Source organism: Diachasmimorpha longicaudata, chromosome 13, assembly GCF_034640455.1.
Source record: "Diachasmimorpha longicaudata isolate KC_UGA_2023 chromosome 13, iyDiaLong2, whole genome shotgun sequence".
In the NCBI taxonomy this organism is placed as follows: domain Eukaryota; kingdom Metazoa; phylum Arthropoda; class Insecta; order Hymenoptera; family Braconidae; genus Diachasmimorpha; species Diachasmimorpha longicaudata.
In genome coordinates, this window is record NC_087237.1 from 3557590 (window position 1) to 3576627 (window position 19038).

General features: G+C 39.3%; 2 protein-coding genes across 20 annotated transcripts in view; one reads left to right on the top strand and one right to left on the bottom strand.

The window, feature by feature from the left end:
• The window catches only part of LOC135168413 (agrin-like), a 256515-nt gene that overhangs the window by 187052 nt on the left and 50425 nt on the right, over positions 1 to 19038 (bottom strand). For 11 of the 17 annotated variants that reach the window (XM_064132558.1, XM_064132556.1, XM_064132572.1 and 8 more), the window contains one exon: positions 766 to 843. The exons of the other annotated variants lie outside the window; for them this stretch is intronic. The gene's annotated coding sequence lies outside the window, so the exon portion shown is untranslated. The remainder of the gene's footprint in view (positions 1 to 765; positions 844 to 19038) is intronic. 17 annotated transcript variants of the gene reach the window in all.
• LOC135168955 (lipase member H-like) lies at positions 5875 to 12122 on the top strand. Of its 3 annotated transcripts, XM_064133604.1 has the most exons (8): positions 6676 to 6770; positions 9633 to 9808; positions 10223 to 10561; positions 10620 to 10723; positions 10921 to 11207; positions 11326 to 11421; positions 11479 to 11736; positions 11896 to 12122. In XM_064133604.1, the coding sequence occupies exons 3-8, from the start codon at positions 10247 to 10249 to the stop codon at positions 11949 to 11951; spliced, it is 1116 nt and encodes a 371-aa protein (XP_063989674.1). In that variant the 5' UTR covers positions 6676 to 6770; positions 9633 to 9808; positions 10223 to 10246; the 3' UTR covers positions 11952 to 12122. The 3 variants fall into 3 exon arrangements, with proteins under 3 accessions (XP_063989672.1, XP_063989675.1, XP_063989674.1); XM_064133602.1 differs by lacking the exons at positions 6676 to 6770; positions 9633 to 9808 and adding an exon at positions 5875 to 6015; XM_064133605.1 differs by lacking the exon at positions 9633 to 9808 and having other exon boundaries at positions 6635 to 6770.

Sequence of the window (19038 nt, forward strand, 5' to 3'; positions counted from 1 at the left end):
TTACTTGAATATATTCTTCAAACTTCTTTTGTCACTGAGAGCCGCTAAAAAAGCTCAGACTGGGAATAGGGATCTCCTTAAAGTTCGCCAGCCTGTAGGATCGAAATTGGGGTGAGATGTCGAAGACGTTATATCCCCGGCCGGTTGAATGTGCCACGTCCTCTATAGGAGCTGGTTGTAGTCCGGTTGAAATATGCATAGAGCGAGGCACAACGACGTTGACTAGGAAAAGCCCGTTCTTGGCGTATCCTGGTGGTGGAAGAAGGATGGATAGAGACAACTTGCCCCATTCTACCAGGAGAGAGAAGTGCCAGACTATGGGTATAAGCGATCGATACCGATATTGCCGATATCTCGTGCGCCTGCCGGGGCGACGGTGTGCAGCCATCGATTCTATCTTCTTCCCATTCACGACAGGCGAAACGAGAACGGAGGAATATATCTGGTGTCTGCGAGATTTTATTTATTTAATTTTTTTTTTCCAGTATAACATCACCTCTAGCTTCCTGGGGCTTTCTAATGCGAGTGAAACCGTGCGATATGTCGCGTAGATATTTGTGGGGGGGAACTGATGCATGTGCGCGGGAAGTTTGAGGGAATATTCTTCGAAAAGATGGTTTACACATGTGGGGAGATAATGGGTAACACTTTGGGGGAGTTATTATCGGTGAGAACAGCCGTAACGATTATTGAAACCGAAATTGAGAGGTGCGCGGGAAATTAGAGTTGATTTTTTTTAATGTTAAAGTGGATCTTATCACTTACCGTTTCCGGGTGGTGGGTGGGGGCGTATCAGTGATATTTCCGAAAATCGTAGAGAATAATTGCAGTTCAATCACTCACCTGAAACAGAAAAGAATAAAAACAATCAATTCAACGATTTCCAATATTTTTTCTTCATCATGAAATACTTCACTCTATCCATCGCACTTCGCATTCATTGAAGTGAAAGCCACGTGCGCGAGTTTGCGGAAAAACTTCATTTCACTTGGCCGCAAGAAAAAATCCCAAAAGAAACGAATTTCCCTCTGCAAATTTGTCTCTGGAATACCTCCCAAGACCAGAAGACGATGTTCACAGGATTTTAAATCGGGAATCGACCGAAACTAATATATTCTTGGTGAAAATATTTCTTTTTACCCCCGTCCAAGACAAAAGATTTAAAACATAAATTTTGACGATTAGAAAGCTCTTCAGGAAGCCAAAGAATAATAAACGCAATCCGAGAGCCTCCCACAAGTCCACATGGTCAGACCGCGAAAGCAGCCCGCAGATGGATATTACTTCCAACAAAAGTTGACTCTGAACTCCCCGCCTCCGAAAAACAAACAGCCAAACCGAGAAACTCAAGCCCCCCCCCCCGCCCCTCCCAAAAAAAGCCGAACAAAACCCCTACAGACAAAAAAAAAATAACTATCTCCTTTCGTGTGCTCGAAACATTCGTAACTCGATTTGTCGTTATCATTTTTCTCTTCACGTGGTGTATTTGTGATGCTCGTTCGGCGACTGACAGTAAGCAACAGAAAAAAAAAACTAATACAGAGCGAGAAAAAGAGTCGGTAGGGTGGAGGGAGAAATTGGCCTGTATCGTATTGTACATACAATACACAGCTATTCTGCAGTAGATACCGAGTCGATCGGATTTGTCGCAGTAATTCGAATGCCCTCCACCCATTCCCCCCTCACCCCCTCACCCTCCTTTCCACCGAACCCGTAGCGAAAACGTGAGCACTGAGTTCCTCCTGGAAAAGGTGAGTTGAAAAGAAAGTTGGTTGGGTTGTTCAGCTTTTTTTATCTCTCTAAATCCTCCAAAAGTTTTCCGGCCCCGTCCCACCGGCTCCTTTCTTCCCTATGAGAGAGTGTGAGAGAATGATGAGGGGTAGGGTTGTCGGACAGGGAGGAGGGGATGGATTGGAAGAAAAATTTTCTGTCGCGGTAGCGGTGGAGTTGATTGATAGGATTTTATGGTCCCACTGAGATTTATCGGTTGGCATTTATGCATTTGATTGATTTACGTCTCACTTGAGATGTAACTTGTATTTTTATTGGCATAAAGGGTGAGGCTTTTTGGGGTTGTATCATTGGATGATTGATAAAGAGGGAGATATAATTTACTTGTTAAAAATACGAGATGGAAAAGGGACGTAATCACAATTTAATTATTTGCAAGTGAAATAAATGAGATAAAGTGAGAGTTGGTGAGCGATAATTTAATGGGATTATTATTTTGAGATAATAGTAATAATGGAGGCTGATCTCATTCTTCGATAAAGATTGGGAGAAAATTTCCAATTCAATTTAAGTACAATCCTCAACAACAAGTCCACTTTTCGGCGTTTATCCAATACAGCTAGGCCCCCTGTAAAGTCGTAAAATTCGCGTGATGGCATTTCTACATCGCGGCAAATAAATTACTTTGGCTTATCGTATACTGGAGTAATAGGAGTACGGTGTACACAGATTGGTTGGCGTGGGACACGCGAATTAAAAGTTAGGTTTTTCAGTGTATACTTGTGTCCCATAAGAACCCCCGGAGGGACTATAGAAACACGAGAGACTTTCTTTGTCTTTTGTTGATGAGAACTGACGGAAAAGTTGGTGGATTAAGTTGGTGGTTGCCCAAAATTTTAATTGGCTATCAATTATTCCGGTAAATTCAATGCTGAAAAAATGTTAATGGGAGTTCAGGGAAACGAATACGACCCCTAAAATGGAACTTCCACGTCTCAAAAGCGTTAACAAAACTGTAAAGTTGAATTTGATAAAACATTAATTACCCACCCGATTAGTTTTTCAACTGAAAATTTATTTAGTTTTTTAATAAAGTTTTCCAGCCGTACTCGGCGGCTTTCCCCTTCCTCCGGTAAAACAACAGCAACATAATACACCGTAATATTGAAAATTAAGCATTCCCCAATGGAAAAAAAAAATTTGGCAAAAACGTCACCTCATAAATTACATGTCAAAAATGTCGCCCTCGAGTTTGCACCCATGACAAAGCCCTGGAATTTCGGTATGAAATTTGAGCAAGCGCCCGGTCATGCGAAGGTGAATGTAGACCAGAGGGAGATGGAAATAGAAGTTGTTCAGCCGCCGTAAGAACAGGAATGATCGATGGTGCTTACGATGGATCGTCGAAACTAGCGACCAAACCTTTGGTTAGGTCCAATGGAATATGACGGGGCATATCGCTGTCTCAATGAATAGCAAGCCGAAATGCCAGGAATGAGGAATACTTGGTTGGTGTGATCGATGAACGTGAAACGTTACCTCAGAAATTTCGGTAGTAGTAGTTTCTCGGGTGCATTGAAACACCAAGTGGATATTATCTTGACTGAATTCGGTGCAATTTCGGTGGATTTGAATGGTTGAGGATATTAATTTGATGAAAGAGAAACTGTTAATAACTATCTGGCCATTTTCACGGTACCTGTCGACCTCGAAGGGCTTCAATTTCACGAACATCTTCTGCCTGAATATTTAGGATTATTGAAATCAGCCGTTTGATTTATCATGATAGCCCTAAACTGGCATTTACATCAGGAGAAATGATTTATTTGAATCAAATGAATTTCCTCACTGAATTAATAAACATTTATTTGACCCTGATAAAACCTTATCGCTCCGAGCTTTTCTCTTGAATTATGGATTAATAACATGAAAAAATTATTTTCCGCCAAATGGAAGGGGGAAGGGGAGTTACACAAGTATATATGTACTAAGCCTGTGATGATAAATTAAATCACAGAAATGAAATGAGTCGCCACATCCGTATCAAGAAGCGACATCACCGCGATTAATTTCTCCCACTCCTAAAAAAAATCTCATTCACACGTCAAACCTGCTAATTAATCTCCTGACCTAATTACCCAACTACATACCGCCACCACCCCCGTAAAAATCTCCCACTCCCCTTTCGCCATAAAATAATCAGTAATTTTCCCAGCAATAAACCAGACAAATAAAACCAACCCAACATCCTACTTAATCATCCAAACCCCATTAATCTAATCCCCTCGTAAACCGACATAAACAAATACATCAACAGCCTGAGCGACCCGCCACCCCCTCCCCCCAAACGAGCGGTGCAAATCTGCTACATCGGAAACAGGAATCGCAGGCAACTGCATTATCTTCTGTCGACAACATTCCGTGCTGTCGATAAGAGACGACACATAATTCACCGCTGCCCAGGCGATACACATCAGCTTACGCCCTCGCAGGTCGATAAACGTACACGATACATTCAGAGTCATTTGCAAATCAGGAGAATTTCGAGATATTAATGAAATAAATAAAATCGCACGCTGAGTCGTAGTCAGCCGATAACAGCACGTCGTAATAACATTTCTCGGTGTCACATTCGGTGAATGTTCAGTCCCAGGGTATGGGAAAGGCCGTTTGCGAGGGGTGCAGGGGCGGAAGGGGGGTGGGTGAATACCGACAGCTCGGGGGTGCGAGAGTGAGAGAGAGAGAGGGAGAGAGTGATGCAGATCTCTCTATTATCAGCTAAAACGACTCGTAATCGGCTTTTTTACCTCAACAGTTTTGTTACTTTTACCTTTTTCCCTGATAATGAGCCCGGGAAACTCGCCGAGCGCGACAATTAGAGGTACGACTACGGGAGAATATCAAGACCAATTGAGAAACATGTGAAAGCACTTGCATTTGAATATTTATATCCATTTTTTTTATCCTTAATGTACATTAACTCCGATAATTTGTGACAATTACAACGGAAATTTGTTGGATTGGTCACTGTGGGCTGAGCATTTGGAAAAAATATTTTCATTATTTTATTTTTAGTCAAGAAGTTGTTTGTAATGGGTGCTGGCGGAGGGAGGGTGGAGAAGAAGTTTATCGGTGATAAAGTGGAATCGCGGCTACGGAATGGAACGAAAAGGTATCGCAAATGATTTTTTCTCGCGTTTTTTTCTTCATTGGTTTTCAATTTTTTTTTTGTTTTTTCAAAAAAAAAATTTTATTGTGTTTCTTGGCGATGAGAGTGACGTCGATATAAACACGGTCGACCTTAGGCGAGTTAGTGCCTCGTAAAGACGACGTTTTAGGGGTGCAGGAGCTGCTGGAGTAGCGGGAGCTGCTGGAGATCTTTTGATTTTCTGGCTTTATGGGAGAATTTGCCGTTTAGTTTTCGATTGGGATGCCCAATGTTTTTTGGGGGCCTCGGCAACTGGAGTTTTGAGGGCCTTACGCGCGACGGGATGTCGGAGTGGGTATCGATAAATATCGTTGCTACGAAATTTATGAGTGGTGAATTGTAAATCATGGACGATGAAATTGGTAATAATCGAAGAATTGGAGATTGGAAATTGCAGGATCGCGTGAGATTTTCGCGCCTTTGGCTGGTTCTATGATTTCTTTTGATTTTTGAGGATGTGAATTATGGGACACATTCTGCGATTTGAATTTGAAAGTCCTTTGAGAGGATTAAAGGAGTGTGAATAAACTCCAGAGTCGTTGAGTGGAGCCAAATGGATTTAAGAAACGGGAAACATTTTTCTTGATTATTTTTACCATCAATTTCAAGTTTAAAGATGTCAATTTGTTTCAGTTATTTTTCAGGGTACGATATTTCTCACATTATGTATTTCTTGGTAATTGAATTAATTAAATCAGTTCATCGTCCCTAACGAAATGTAATCTAACTGAAATTAATAATCGCACGTTTTTGGGCGGGTTACGAAACTGTAGTGAAGACAAGTGTTACCTTAATCACTTCATGGAACAAATAGATTTTAATGAACAATAGTAGGTAATACTTTGTATTGAGATTAGAACAAGGCAGAGTTATGGAACAACATTTGATCAGCCGCAGGCACCTCCAGCTGTATAGGAACACTTATAAAGTCGACACTCTGCTCATTCCTCCTACTGTCTACCCTAGGCTGTCATTCTTGAATCATCGGCATTCGTTGACAGTTTGTGGAATTTAAAATGAGTTCAACAATCTTTATCGTACTTCTGATCAGCACAATATGTTCCAGAATATCAGCTGTGAGTAAGAACTGTTTCCTATTATCGCCGAAATAATTGGGGAATTTCAGATTTTTACTATTAATTCAGTAAAATTCCAGAATTCCGGAATTTATGTACATCTACAGTCTAATATAAATATTATTAAAGAAATCGAATATTTCCTGATTTTTTCTTCACTCAATCGCATTGGATTCCACCAGGAAATCCATAATGATAAATTCACTCAAAAAAATTGAATAAAAATTCTGGTTATAAAAGACAAAAATTTGTTTTAAGAGAAAATTCTGATGACAATCTTTTTTTAATTGATTTTGCTAATGGGATAAAAAGCCTCCCAGAAAAATTCCTTCACTATAAGAACATTCTCAAGAATGCAGGAAGCATTAAAAATGCATTTCGCTCGGAGTTGATAAAAACGTCATTGAGAATATTGAAGAGAAAAATGATTTTAGAAATGATAACAAAACGTCAATGCTGAAGACATTACTTTGGCCATTATTGATACTATACTATTTATTGGAAATTCCTTTCTTCGTAAAAAATTACGTCAGTCGTATGAACAATTCATCGAAAAACATCTATTCCCCGGGTTGAAAATGAATCTGTTGAAACGCCAACTCACTCCATCACCTCCTCCATTTGTTCTCTTTTCCATGAACGGGTGTGTGGATGTGCGTGGAAATTTATTCAAATTTTAACAGCCCAATAAATAATACGCGCTGTTATGATCGTTCCGCGGATTTCTACGCCTTAGATATTGCCTTCCCTGACGGGTTTGTAACAGACACAATATTGCGATGTAATCGTAGATCCTCAACATATCGTCATTTACCAATTACGTGATAATCATTCATTGCTATTTTTAATTGATGCGGGGGAAGCGGGAGCGGTAATGATTGTTTTGTGGGTAATTCACCGGTGGAGATTGGAGGATGAAGTGAGAATTGAACTGCTGCGATAAAAGGTGAAACTTCTTTTACACCACTTGTTAACAGAGATGAGGGAGATCAAAGGAGAAACGATCCCAGCGTCAGTGGGCTAATGAGGCGTTGAGAGTGCATTAGAATAATGAGAGCCTTCATCATCTCTAATACTCAAAAAAAATTGTTTCAGTTACACCGCGAAAAATTCCGAATTTTCCTGGGAAATCTCGTACCAAAAAAATTCCCTCTCATCATCCAAAAGTCTCCAAAATCTGGTGAAAATTTCATCCACAAACGAAACGATTTTAACCCAAACTGATCTGTACGAGGTGGTGACGTAAATCATGTCAATTAAAATAGCATCAAGTATCTCATAATAACCCCACTCATTGAAAAAAAAAATCACCCCTCGTGTTCAATTCAACACGGTTAATTACTCTTTCTCCATACGCATGTACACCATGTACAATGAATAATTTACTCAGACTAAATTTCGATGGAAATCACCCAGTGGCATATAACCGCACTTGCACAGTGTATCGATGTTGTTACAAGCTCACTGGCTCCAACGAACTTACTAGCAGGTAACATAGCACGCTACACTGGCTCCTTCGAATTGAATGCGTATTCCCGTGCTATGTGATATTGCTGAACACCAACTGGAGAGATAAAATCCGACGTGTTTGAGATAAATGAGGGCCAAAACACATTCGACATAACAAAGACAGGATAAGCCCAACACGATGCAGATAAAGGATTGATATTTCGTTGGAACTTTTTTTTTCTTTTGGCCATCAAGAGGTGGTCATTTTGGTAATAGAGGGGGGAGGGAGGGGGGTTAGCTATCTACATGGAGTTTACGACCCGAGTCCTCACACGGCACTGTCTCCACATGATATCTTCAAGATTACGGCTATAATGCTTTTACCAAAAATACGTCCTACGCGTGTAAAGGGGAAATCGTGTTGTTGGACTGTTTCAATGTCTCGGAATTTTCCCAGTTTTGGTTTCTGGGCTTTCGACGATTGTCCCGGAATTTTTAGACTTGTCGAATTTCGAGGGAGAGATAGCGGATTAAAATGAGGTGACAAAACATGAGAGGTTATATGATGGGAAGATGTAGGGATGAAATTATTCGCTCATTTGGATCTGCTAATTTGTGAAAAAAGCGATAGGTTTCCTAAAATCAGAACTAGTTTTATTTATTTTTTTTTTGTGTGGGACTAGACCCCGTGGCTGTATCACGACTGGTAATTAAGGAGAGCCTATAAGTCCCTCCTCGTGCCTCCAATGGATCACGACGAATAGCAATGAATCTTCAAGAACGAGACAAACACGAACCAGATCTTGCGATAGGATCGCCCTCGCTACAGCACGAACACTATTTTTTATCCTTCAATGTTAACTCTGAACTGCAGAATGTGCCTAAGTAAAATGCACCACACCCAAACATCGTGAAGGGCCCCCACCGCCTCTTTAGGACTCCTCAGCAAATACCACAGCTAATTCAAAAAAATCCTGTTGAGTCCACTCCCCGGGACAATAATCATAAAATTCAAAATGTGAAGTTCTAAAGAAGAAAGCCCTTTTGACTCTCACCGGTCATTTTTCACCTATCGCCGAAGCTCAATTTACAACTTGTTGCGAGAAGGGCGAAAATTTACAGCTCTAACAGCGAGCCACGACTGAGAATCAGAGGGAGTCCTGTATTTGGGTTTCTCGGATTAACGTCACTGCATGAAATATCGTTGTGGCTTGAGATTGAAAAAACATCGATTTTACATCGATATACAACTGCCGATTGCAGACCATCCCCTGTCCTAATACTAGACAACTGACACTGTATTTTGGCTCCAGAAAATTTCCCTTAATCCGAGACCAACGATCCGAAACCGAGAGATCCCGAAGTCTCATTAATCTCATTATTCACCTGATTTCAACCTGAGTTAAAATTCATCCCGTCTAGGGGGAGGTACTGGGAGGAATGTTCTCAAATTTCCCATTAGATTTGAATTTTTTACTGTCATGAGTGATGATGCAGTAATGATGCTTCAGGTGCGGCGCCAAGCCCATATCTCGCCCAACAAATTTACCCGCATGTACTCACCGCATTTCACGAGCCAAACAGAGACGTTCATAAAACAAGTCTCCGAAACGAAATAGACAGTTTGTGGATGAGTATTCCATAGCAGTATATTGATGCAGAATGGAGATAGGTGCGTGAGGCCCATCGGTTTTGCCCGTCCGTAAGGATTAGGAAGCCTTCCATAAAGTGTCAGAGGTAATAACACTCCAGTCATTCGAAAATTGATTGGTGTGCGATTTTTCCTCGGTTCTCTTCAAGGAAACGATCGAGAATATCGTATTGATAAGAATCAATTCCTCCACATCAATTGCGCCATGACCTTGTGTCTTTGCAGATATTTAAATATTTTAATTTATTCGCTAGGCGGAAAATTTGAAAATAATTCTCTTGTCTCTGCGAATACTATCGCACTTTTAATATCGACGTCGTCCTCGTCGAGCGAATGACACTTTTCTCATTTTTCCGCTCATTGTCACACTATTATTTATGGTACCTCCTCTACGTCTATCAGACGATAAGTCTGATCGTTATGCGGAATGAACACTAACTCAAAATTACTGCCTGCAAAATTTTGATAGCCTCATCATCAATGAGGGAGTTTCCAATAAAATTTTTTCACGGCTCAGATATGCAGATGAGGGTTGAGAATCTCTTACCGCATCATCGAAGGAATGTGAAATAGATTGACCCTCTCGGGTACCGTTTCTCCGTACCCACCGCGGTATTCGGCTTCACGTCAAGTGCGTGGGAGGACAGAAACGTATCTACGGCTGGACCGGAATTGCTTCCGTGCTTCGTCGCGGTAGGTAGACCCCGTGGTTATGATTCATCCGTATTTCACCTGATTCAAAGGGAGGCCGTGATATGCGGGAGGTTATTCGAAGTGAATGGGGTTTAACCACTCACAGAGAAATGTCATTTCACTGTATCAAGAAGGGAAAAATTGAAATTTCATGGACATTTGACTGACAATTTTCCGAAATATTCCAGTCCTTTGGAATATCCTTGAAAATGATACCTTAATACAATCACGAATTAAAAAATCAATAAATTATATCAAAACTCGAAAAAAAAAATATTTCTAGTTTTGAAGGACCACAGAGAAAGAGGAAATATTTGATAAATTTCATTTCCAAATAATGACCATAAACTCGCTCTCTCTCTCGATGAAAGAATTGATTGTTTTAAATACTTGAGATTTTTAATCATCTTATAGACAACCGACCTAGACATTGAGTTAATGACTGAGTCATCGATCCGGGAAGAATCAATAATCACTTCTCAAGGCTTCACGTGTCCAGAGATAACACCCGACTTGGCTGAGGCGCTGACAAAATTACAGAGTCTGTCAAAAATACCAAATCAGAGTGACAAAATTAATTTGGTATTGCACACAAGATCAGAAGACAGAACGATTGCGCAAAACGGCCACCTCGTCGATATCCGAAATTCGAGTTTCAACCCAGAAAGAAAGACAGTTGTTATCATTCATGGCTTCTTGACAGATTCAGCGCCTAATTGGATGGGACCATTGGTCGCTGCCTACTTGGTTTACGTAAGTTATGAAAAATCGTGAAAAAATATAGTGAATACATTTTTTAAATTTTTTCTAGGAAGATGTTAACATAATTATTGTGGACTGGAGTATGTTCACGGTCAGCGGGGATTATCTCGGTGCCGCTAGTAATGTTGCAAATACTGCCCAACAAGCTGCTGAGTAAGTTCGCTAATAAAAACTGTATCGCATTGAAATATTTTCAAAATAATTCAAGAATCCATTCCCAGTAATGGAGATAATCCATGACATGATATGGATTAGTACAAGAAATTGAAAGTTGTGAATAATTAATTTTAAATGACAGTAGAAGACCTAAGAGCATAATTTTTGACAAAGACTTCTCGTACGTTTCGTAGTTTGTTTGGAGACATTGTTAAGGAATTTGGAGATACCATTTCCTGGCAGGGCATACACATGATTGGGTTTAGTCTGGGTGCACATGTAGCAGCGAATATAGCTCGCAAATTGCATAATTACCAGAAAGTATGGAATATTTCGCGAATCACAGGACTAGATCCTGCAGGTCCGTGTTACCAGAATAATCCCTGGAGGTTGGATAAAAGTGTCGCACCATTCGTTGATGTCATTCATACTAATGGAGATCCAAATGCCAATATGCCATTCGGTATAATAGAACCCATAGGTCTGTATCTCATGTACTTATATGCCAAAAAAATATAATTCGCTAATTATTCTGATTAACAGTCTGTTAAAAATTTTTGACAGCCTAATGTAGTACTTTCGTTGATGAACTCTTACAGGTCATGTCGATTTTTATGTCAATGGTGGAGACGTTCAACCGGAATGTGTTCAGCTCGACAGCTTTCTAGAAAAGCTGATAGACGTCTTCCTTCCGGGTAATTAATAATTTTAAAAATCGAAGTCAAGGGATAAAATTACTGTTAACATTATAGGATTGAGCTGCGCCAAATGCAGCCATGAGAAAGCTACCCTATACTTTATCGCATCCCTAGAGTTAGAGAATGCGAGGACAGTATCTCCATTGTTGGGCATCAAGTGGAATCGGAGGGACTTATCCACAGCATTGGATTTTATTTACAACAATACATGCACCACCAAGTGCATGCCGATGGGTATTAACGCACACAATCGTGACCAAGATTCATCCGGAATTTATTTTGTTCCCGCAGGACCCGAAAAACCGTTCAATGGTGAGTGTCAACTTCCCCGAAGATTATCCGAGTAAATCGGATAATTTTTTCGCAAAAATTCTGCTCAGAGTTTATAAAAAAAAATTTATTCCTCTATTGGTAAACGTTGGAGTACTACAATATTTACAATTACATTAAAGGTGATTCCTTTTGTTTCAGAAATTACCGAATATGACAAGCGCATAATCGCGAACCAGTTGAGAATAAAAATATAGCCCGACTCCTTCAGATGTTCACCTCCGAAAATACGACACAGATTTCCCCACATTAGGATAACCAGAAGCCCAAATCCAATCAAATAAATCAACACCAGATAATTCCAACAATCCTCTAATATTAAACTATTGATATCTAATAAAATGTAGTACTCATTAAAAAAATCTCTATCATAGTTAACGATACTCATGAAGGCTATTCATTTTCCCTTCCCATCCACTCTCCACAAGGCCCAACACACCTCGGATAAACTGCATCAGGTGTGGTCCAGTGGCTCGTGATTTTATGCCACTTTAATGCGCGGAAGAGTAATGACGCCATGAAAGGAGACCAACATCGAGACTCTAGATACATTCAGCCAATTATAATGTATGCCGTGTGCATCGAGAAATTGAGATAAGAATACTCCAGGTTAACGGAAAATCTTCCGTTCTATTCAGTGATATTTTCTCCTAATGTAGCTCGAGACGGAATTTCCTGAAATATGAGGACAAATCCAACTCCCGGGGGCAGGTGGCCTCCGGATTTTTTTATCAATCCGAAAATACAATTTTTACGAAAATTTTTCAATAAATTGATGATAGTTGTGCGATTGAAATGGGTAAATAATTAAAAGCCATTGAAAATGCATCTTAAGATACGATAGCAATACATATTCCATCCGCAAGATTCATATCATTGATTATTACGCTACTTCTTGGACACTTTACGACACATCCACTCTGATAATGAACATGTTTTGCATACATTAAGATCGAGCGATCGGCCATTTTACCCCCTTCATCTTTACCCCCTCCCACCAATCTTTATCATACATCATATTTATTTTTATTTCAACAGTCACGGGCTGAATGAGATATTTTGAATTATTAAAATCATTTATCTTGGTGATTGCGTGGGGCATAATAAAATAACGGCGAAAAAGCAAATGTCGAGTTTAACATGTCACCGTAAAAGTGCGAACGGAGGGCTATAAACAATTTGTCTCTTATTCATTTTTGATGGTGCAGGATTTTTTGGTGGAATTTGAGTGTAACTTTTGACGTCTCCAGTGTGTTTTATCACTTCAGAATTTAATTTTGGGGGAAAATGACACGGGGGAATATTTAAGAGACCATTTGGGCGCTTCTGAAGATTACGGAAAAGGGGGGGAGGGAAGGGATAGCTCGGGAAATGGTCACTTTGAGTGGAATTCTTGGCTAATGAAGATATCCTCCGGGGAAGTGCATGATATATATTTTTAGACGTGTCAGCCATTGGTGGAGTGAAAAAAAAATTCAGAATTCTATCAATTCTAGCAGATTATTTCCCTAAATTTAGTAAAGTGCGCGTGAGGACGGAATTACCACGTCAAGAATAAAAATAATTTATTCCCATTATCATTTTAGTTATCAGGATTTTTTTTACCCCAGGGAAAAATCATTATCTTCCACGCGTATACTCAGGAAGAAAAAATGTTCGAGTACATTAAAATGGCATTGATTTAACATTTGACATCCATTACACCGAAGCCTCAAATCAATCTCGCGGCGGAGATTGTCTGATTTAAATATTCAAAAACCCTCTGGGACCTAAAACCAAACATTTACCTCTCGACCACTCATCACTCCAATAAATTTACTCTAATGGAAAATGACGAAACGAAAAAAAAAAAAAAAAAACGTATTAGCCTAAAAATTCACAATTTTTTTACCACTCTCTCTCATCAGCGCTTCTACATTTAGCTAACGAGCCAATGTCGTCATAATTACGGTGTTATATGGCTACCCAACACGTCCCAATAACTTGCCATCCGTTGAACACTATAAATGCTAAATACCGAGGTGATAAAACTGAAAACAACACGCGTCTTAATCTATTACTAGGAAAATTTTCAAACGTGTAGATTCACATGTAACGCAAAATACAGTTTTGCCCAGATGGTGGTATGCGGTTGGACGATTTACCGCATAAAGTTGTCGACGTTGAGACTCACGAGTCAGGGATGGGCATTCAATTAAGGGCTATTAGAGCGCATAAGTATATTTAATCCGAGCTACTGAGGCCTTCTTTGAACTTCCTTGGACGAGGAAAATAAATCGAAAATAGTAGGGGGAGAACTGTAAATGGAGGGAAAATAACAGTCGTTGCTCATTAGTCACAGGGTGCACTGGGTGCAATGTGAATTTTTATGACACACGTGCGGAAACCAGTTTTGTCAGCTGCTGCCACAACTGTTTATTCTTCATTTTTTTTTAATGATTGTTCCCTTCGGTTGAATTTTTTGGCTTTTGGTTCTACTGTTGTCTTGTCTACTTCTATCGAACCCCCTCCCCTCCCCCCTCCTCCGTAACATCTTCAGTTTTGTTTTAAAAAGAGGATAAATAATTTCGAGTGGCATGCAAAGGAAATTTCCTCGTTTCAACACAAATTATCCCGACGTTCAGTAAATTTTCTTGGTTCAATGGAAAAAAAATCACTAATCGTCTAACTTTTTCCCAATATAAACTGAAAAAGCACTGAAAATCGAGTTTGCTGCACGATCACCTGACTTGTTCGATAATTTTTCTCCAACTTTTTTCTCCATGTGCAAAAAATTATAGGAAAGCTGTCCAGCAAGTCGATAGAAAATATTTCAACGACCAAAATGATCCCATTGCATTGAAATGAACTGCAATGGGTGCCTTAGAATAATATTTATCCATAAAATTTCCACAAATTGTACTTCAAGGAGTGTCATTTGATATTTACCGAATCAATGCTGTCCGATGGTGTCCCATCCATTCAAATATAATTGACCAGGACTAAGAAGTTGGGTTGTGATGATAAAAATTCTTATCATCTGGAGATTGAATCGTAACATATTTGTGAACGATGACTTTCTAGGCATTAGAACGGTATTGAAAAAAAAAAAAAAAATTCCGAATGGAGGCGAAACAGGATCGCCCACCTATACCTCACTCCCGTGACTAACAATATACCTGCATTAATGCAACCGACATTACTCGAGTATGTTTGACCAACCACCACGATATCCCCTTTCTCTATTGAGCTCGGGTATGTAACTGAGTAAACAGGCAGTTCGACGTGAGTGAGACGTGCTCAGAGGGAGGAATTCTACATTAAAAAATTCCCACTGACAAAATCTGTATTTTAAAGACTAAAATCAAACATAAATTTCAAAGGAAAGTCCCTACAGCTTCAAATGGCTGAACTAATAATCTTCAAATCACATTTATAACTCCCACCATGATAAATAATTCCACCAATAATCCCATTCAAAACGAGGCGTTATGAGTTGACAAAATGATTTATGACACCATGAACACTGATCCTGAATTCCTCAATTTCATCCTCCTCATTACGAAAGACTAAATAAGCACAAATACATCAAACAAAAGGGAAAATTTTCCCAGAGAAATATAATCCATTCGAAATGAAGAAAATTATGAAAAAACAAAATCCGAAGAATTTGACGAGCCACCCAGAGCCCTCCAATCAATCACTTCGAATTGGAGCATCCAGTTGAATGGATGATGTTCATAGCAAGCCTAACAGAATCTCAGTGCAGATTATTGACCCCTCGGTTAACATACCAGGTCACCACACAATCCAATAGCTGCATAACCGTGGGCAATGAATCGAGAAATTGTCATTCAATTGACTGAAGTACATGGAGACAGGCCAAGCACTTGCACAACAATTTCAATCGAAATAGTTGTTTTATGGATATGATTAACATCCCCCCTCCCTCCCACCCCCATCCCCTTCCCCGCCAACGTGCAATACTCCAGAGCATCTTGCAACGTCGTTGAGTATCATTACACGGAAATATGGCTTGCAAATGGGCCAGCGAATCACAGCTGTTGTGTCGTGCTAACGGTAGCTAGTTTTGGTGGCCAAATAGCCGCTCGTTAAACTCAAAATAGAACGTGTAAATAAACCAAACTTTGCCAACTTGAAAGTTCAGTTATTATGGTGATGAGAATGTGGTATGAGATAATCTTCAGTATGATGAGCTGAATGAGTTATTGGCGCTGACGACTTTTGAGATTTCTATCAACAATCATGTTAGTCAGTCTGTTTGTGCAATATATGCACAGTAAATATGGTATGAGAACAAAATGAGAGGATGATTGAGTTTTCTGTAGACATGTTGCGAAACAAAAGATTCGTTTGATCATGTTTGTGGTGATGCAGTTAACAATTTAATGAGATAATTTTGCGGTTATTTACGAGAAAATAAATGTAATGTAATGTAAGTTACTGGGTTATGAATCAGGGTTAAGATGATTGTGAATGAATGACGCCAGTTATTGATTATTCTGACAATGACTCGGTGATGAATTGCAAAAAAATTTTTCAACTTTGACTGCCAATGATTTTTATGGAATCGAATATTTATGTTTAGAGGTTTCGTTGTAAACTCCCGTGTCGTTAATGGTTTACAAAATTTTTGATGATCAACATTTAGCATTGATTGTTGGTATAAACCTGGTGTAATGGAATAAAAAAAATTTAACGAATTAAAATATAGAAACGAAAAATAATTTCTCCCTGGGGCGTTGTAATGTCGCCCATGAATAAGCGAAATAACGTTACGCTCATTTCATGGATAAGTTAAAAACAAGCAGTGTATCCTCTATGTAAATGAGAAACGGCAATTAACCGTACTGGCGTTGAGTATTCCAACGTAGTATGCATCTTTGTCGTCTCACAACTTGGTAAAGATGGTACTGGATGGTTGAGCGCGTGAAAACCCTGGGTATCGGTAATTCCTCCAACTTTTTAATGCCCAAGCTACCGTTTTCATATTCCTCATCATCTCACTCACTCGACGTGGTATGATGCCCAACTATAGACGATTAAATGTCCTGGGATGATTACTGTAATAATGATTATTACGATGATTATGTGGCCACGACGTCGCCGTCAATCATACTTTTCGTTCCATTCCATGGGCCATTTGAGGGGGAGATAGAGTGAGAGATGGAAGGCAGATGTTTAAACAGTATAATCACATATATTTGGGCAGCTAATTTCATAAACAGTGAGCCGGTTTTTTCATTCTTGAAAGTAATATCTCAGTCTCGAGTCATTTACGAGGCTGACTATCACGATCCAGAACTACTTGAACCTTTCAACTTCATCGGAAGTCACAGAATCGTTTGAGGACAATCCAACTCACAATATAATCGACTTCAATTTTTTTTTTCTGGGCCTAAAGTCACCATTTTGTAGACGATTGAAGAAGTAAGAATACGTATAATCAAATGGGCGTGACGATTAATTGATACCCAATAATTACCCTCGGTTCCTACCGATCAGCCCGAAATACCGAGCCCACAGATCAACACTTCGAATATTCACGCTCAATCAGGGTGTGCCCAACCGACCGATAAGATCACCACGGGTGGCGTGTGATTTTTCACCCAACTCTTTATTTTTTTCCCAATTCCCTCTCACCGAACATTCTTCTCCCCCATTTCAATCTACACGCGTGTCAGTTTGCAACGAGAGAAATCGAGCGAACCTCCTGTTAACACATTGTGGATGACTCTGAGGGGGATAGAGGGAGGCAGGGCTCATTTGCATCTCGTAATTTTCTTAATTGCTGAAGGAAACGGTATATTTGGAGACCGTTAAAGAAGCCCTAAATCAGTGATGAGGATTAATCAAAAGGCAATTCCCATCGAGAGAGTTCGTGGAAATGGTGGCATGATTTTATTATGTTTGAACTTGAGGATGACCACGAGTGTGATCATTGGTGTTCACCCATCTGAACACTACTCTTCCCAAAAAACGGAAATATTGACAGTAAAAAAAAATTGTTTGAAAAATAATTCGGAATCATTGAGACGACATTTCGCCGATATAATCCGGTCATAAATTATATTAAATTGTAAATATCTTCATCTTATTTCCGATGTTCGTGTCATAATTATTTTCCCCGACAATAACTCCCGTGTTTAATATCAAAACACCTTTTGGAATGGAGATAACGCCAGCACACGTGTCCATGAAATTTTTATTCATCCCTCCCTCCAGTTCAGGTCGATTAATTTGCTTACATATTAGCAATGTCACCGTTCAATGGATACCGCACAGGGATCATGGGCATTACTGTCACGCCTCATTAGGAGTTAATGGGAAAACTTCGTTGTGAAGTGTCTCAACTTTAAAATGATTTAATTAGCAAATGTATCGTACATTGAATAAAACCTTGTGAATTTTAATTTAATTAAATCTCGTACATTCTGACCATCGTCAAATATTTCATCAGTACCATGGAAAGTACCTGATTAATTTCAAATCCATTGGGTGATGATTTTTCATATCAAACTGGTTCGAAAGAATATTACTAATTTTATGGAATGATTTTCTATCCAATTTTATCGATCTTGTTTGCGTCTGTAAATCCGGGATTAGGGAAATTACTCGAAATTATGTGAAATAAAGTTCACTGGTATTTTATGATTCCAGTAAAGCAATGATTTATACCAGAAATTTCTTATTTATGGAGCCGTTAACACGAATATTCGTAATTGCTGCTGATGTTGAAAGTCAATAAAGTTTTTCAAGCAAAATATTTTGAAAGATTATGCATGACATTATCTCAAGGCATTTTTATTTGTTTTTCAATACATGACGTCACCGCAAAATCATTAACTTATCAATATGCATCACCTGAACTCCTTCAGAGCTGAATGCTAAGTGTCATAACATGAGAGTAATCGGCAAAAATGCCGATAAAAATCACAATTTTGCCTCATTACGATTTAAAAAAATGTCAAATCGCCCCAAAAACCCAAAGACCTTAACTCACTGGTCAGCGAGTCTCCCATCAGTCTCTAAAATACAACCAATACCATAAAATGAAACTCTGCCATCAAGCAAAAGGTGATTTGAATAATTATCAGTGGTTAACGATCGTTTTACATCTCGAAACGATCGACACGATTTCATCCCATTTATTGACTCCATTAGCGACATGAGCGCCTTCAACTTTTCAAGACCGAGAGTAAAAAGCCTGAAAGCTTTTAAAAAAATATTGAAAAAAAAGAAAAAAAAAATGAAATAACCGAAGGTCTGAAGAACTGCTATATA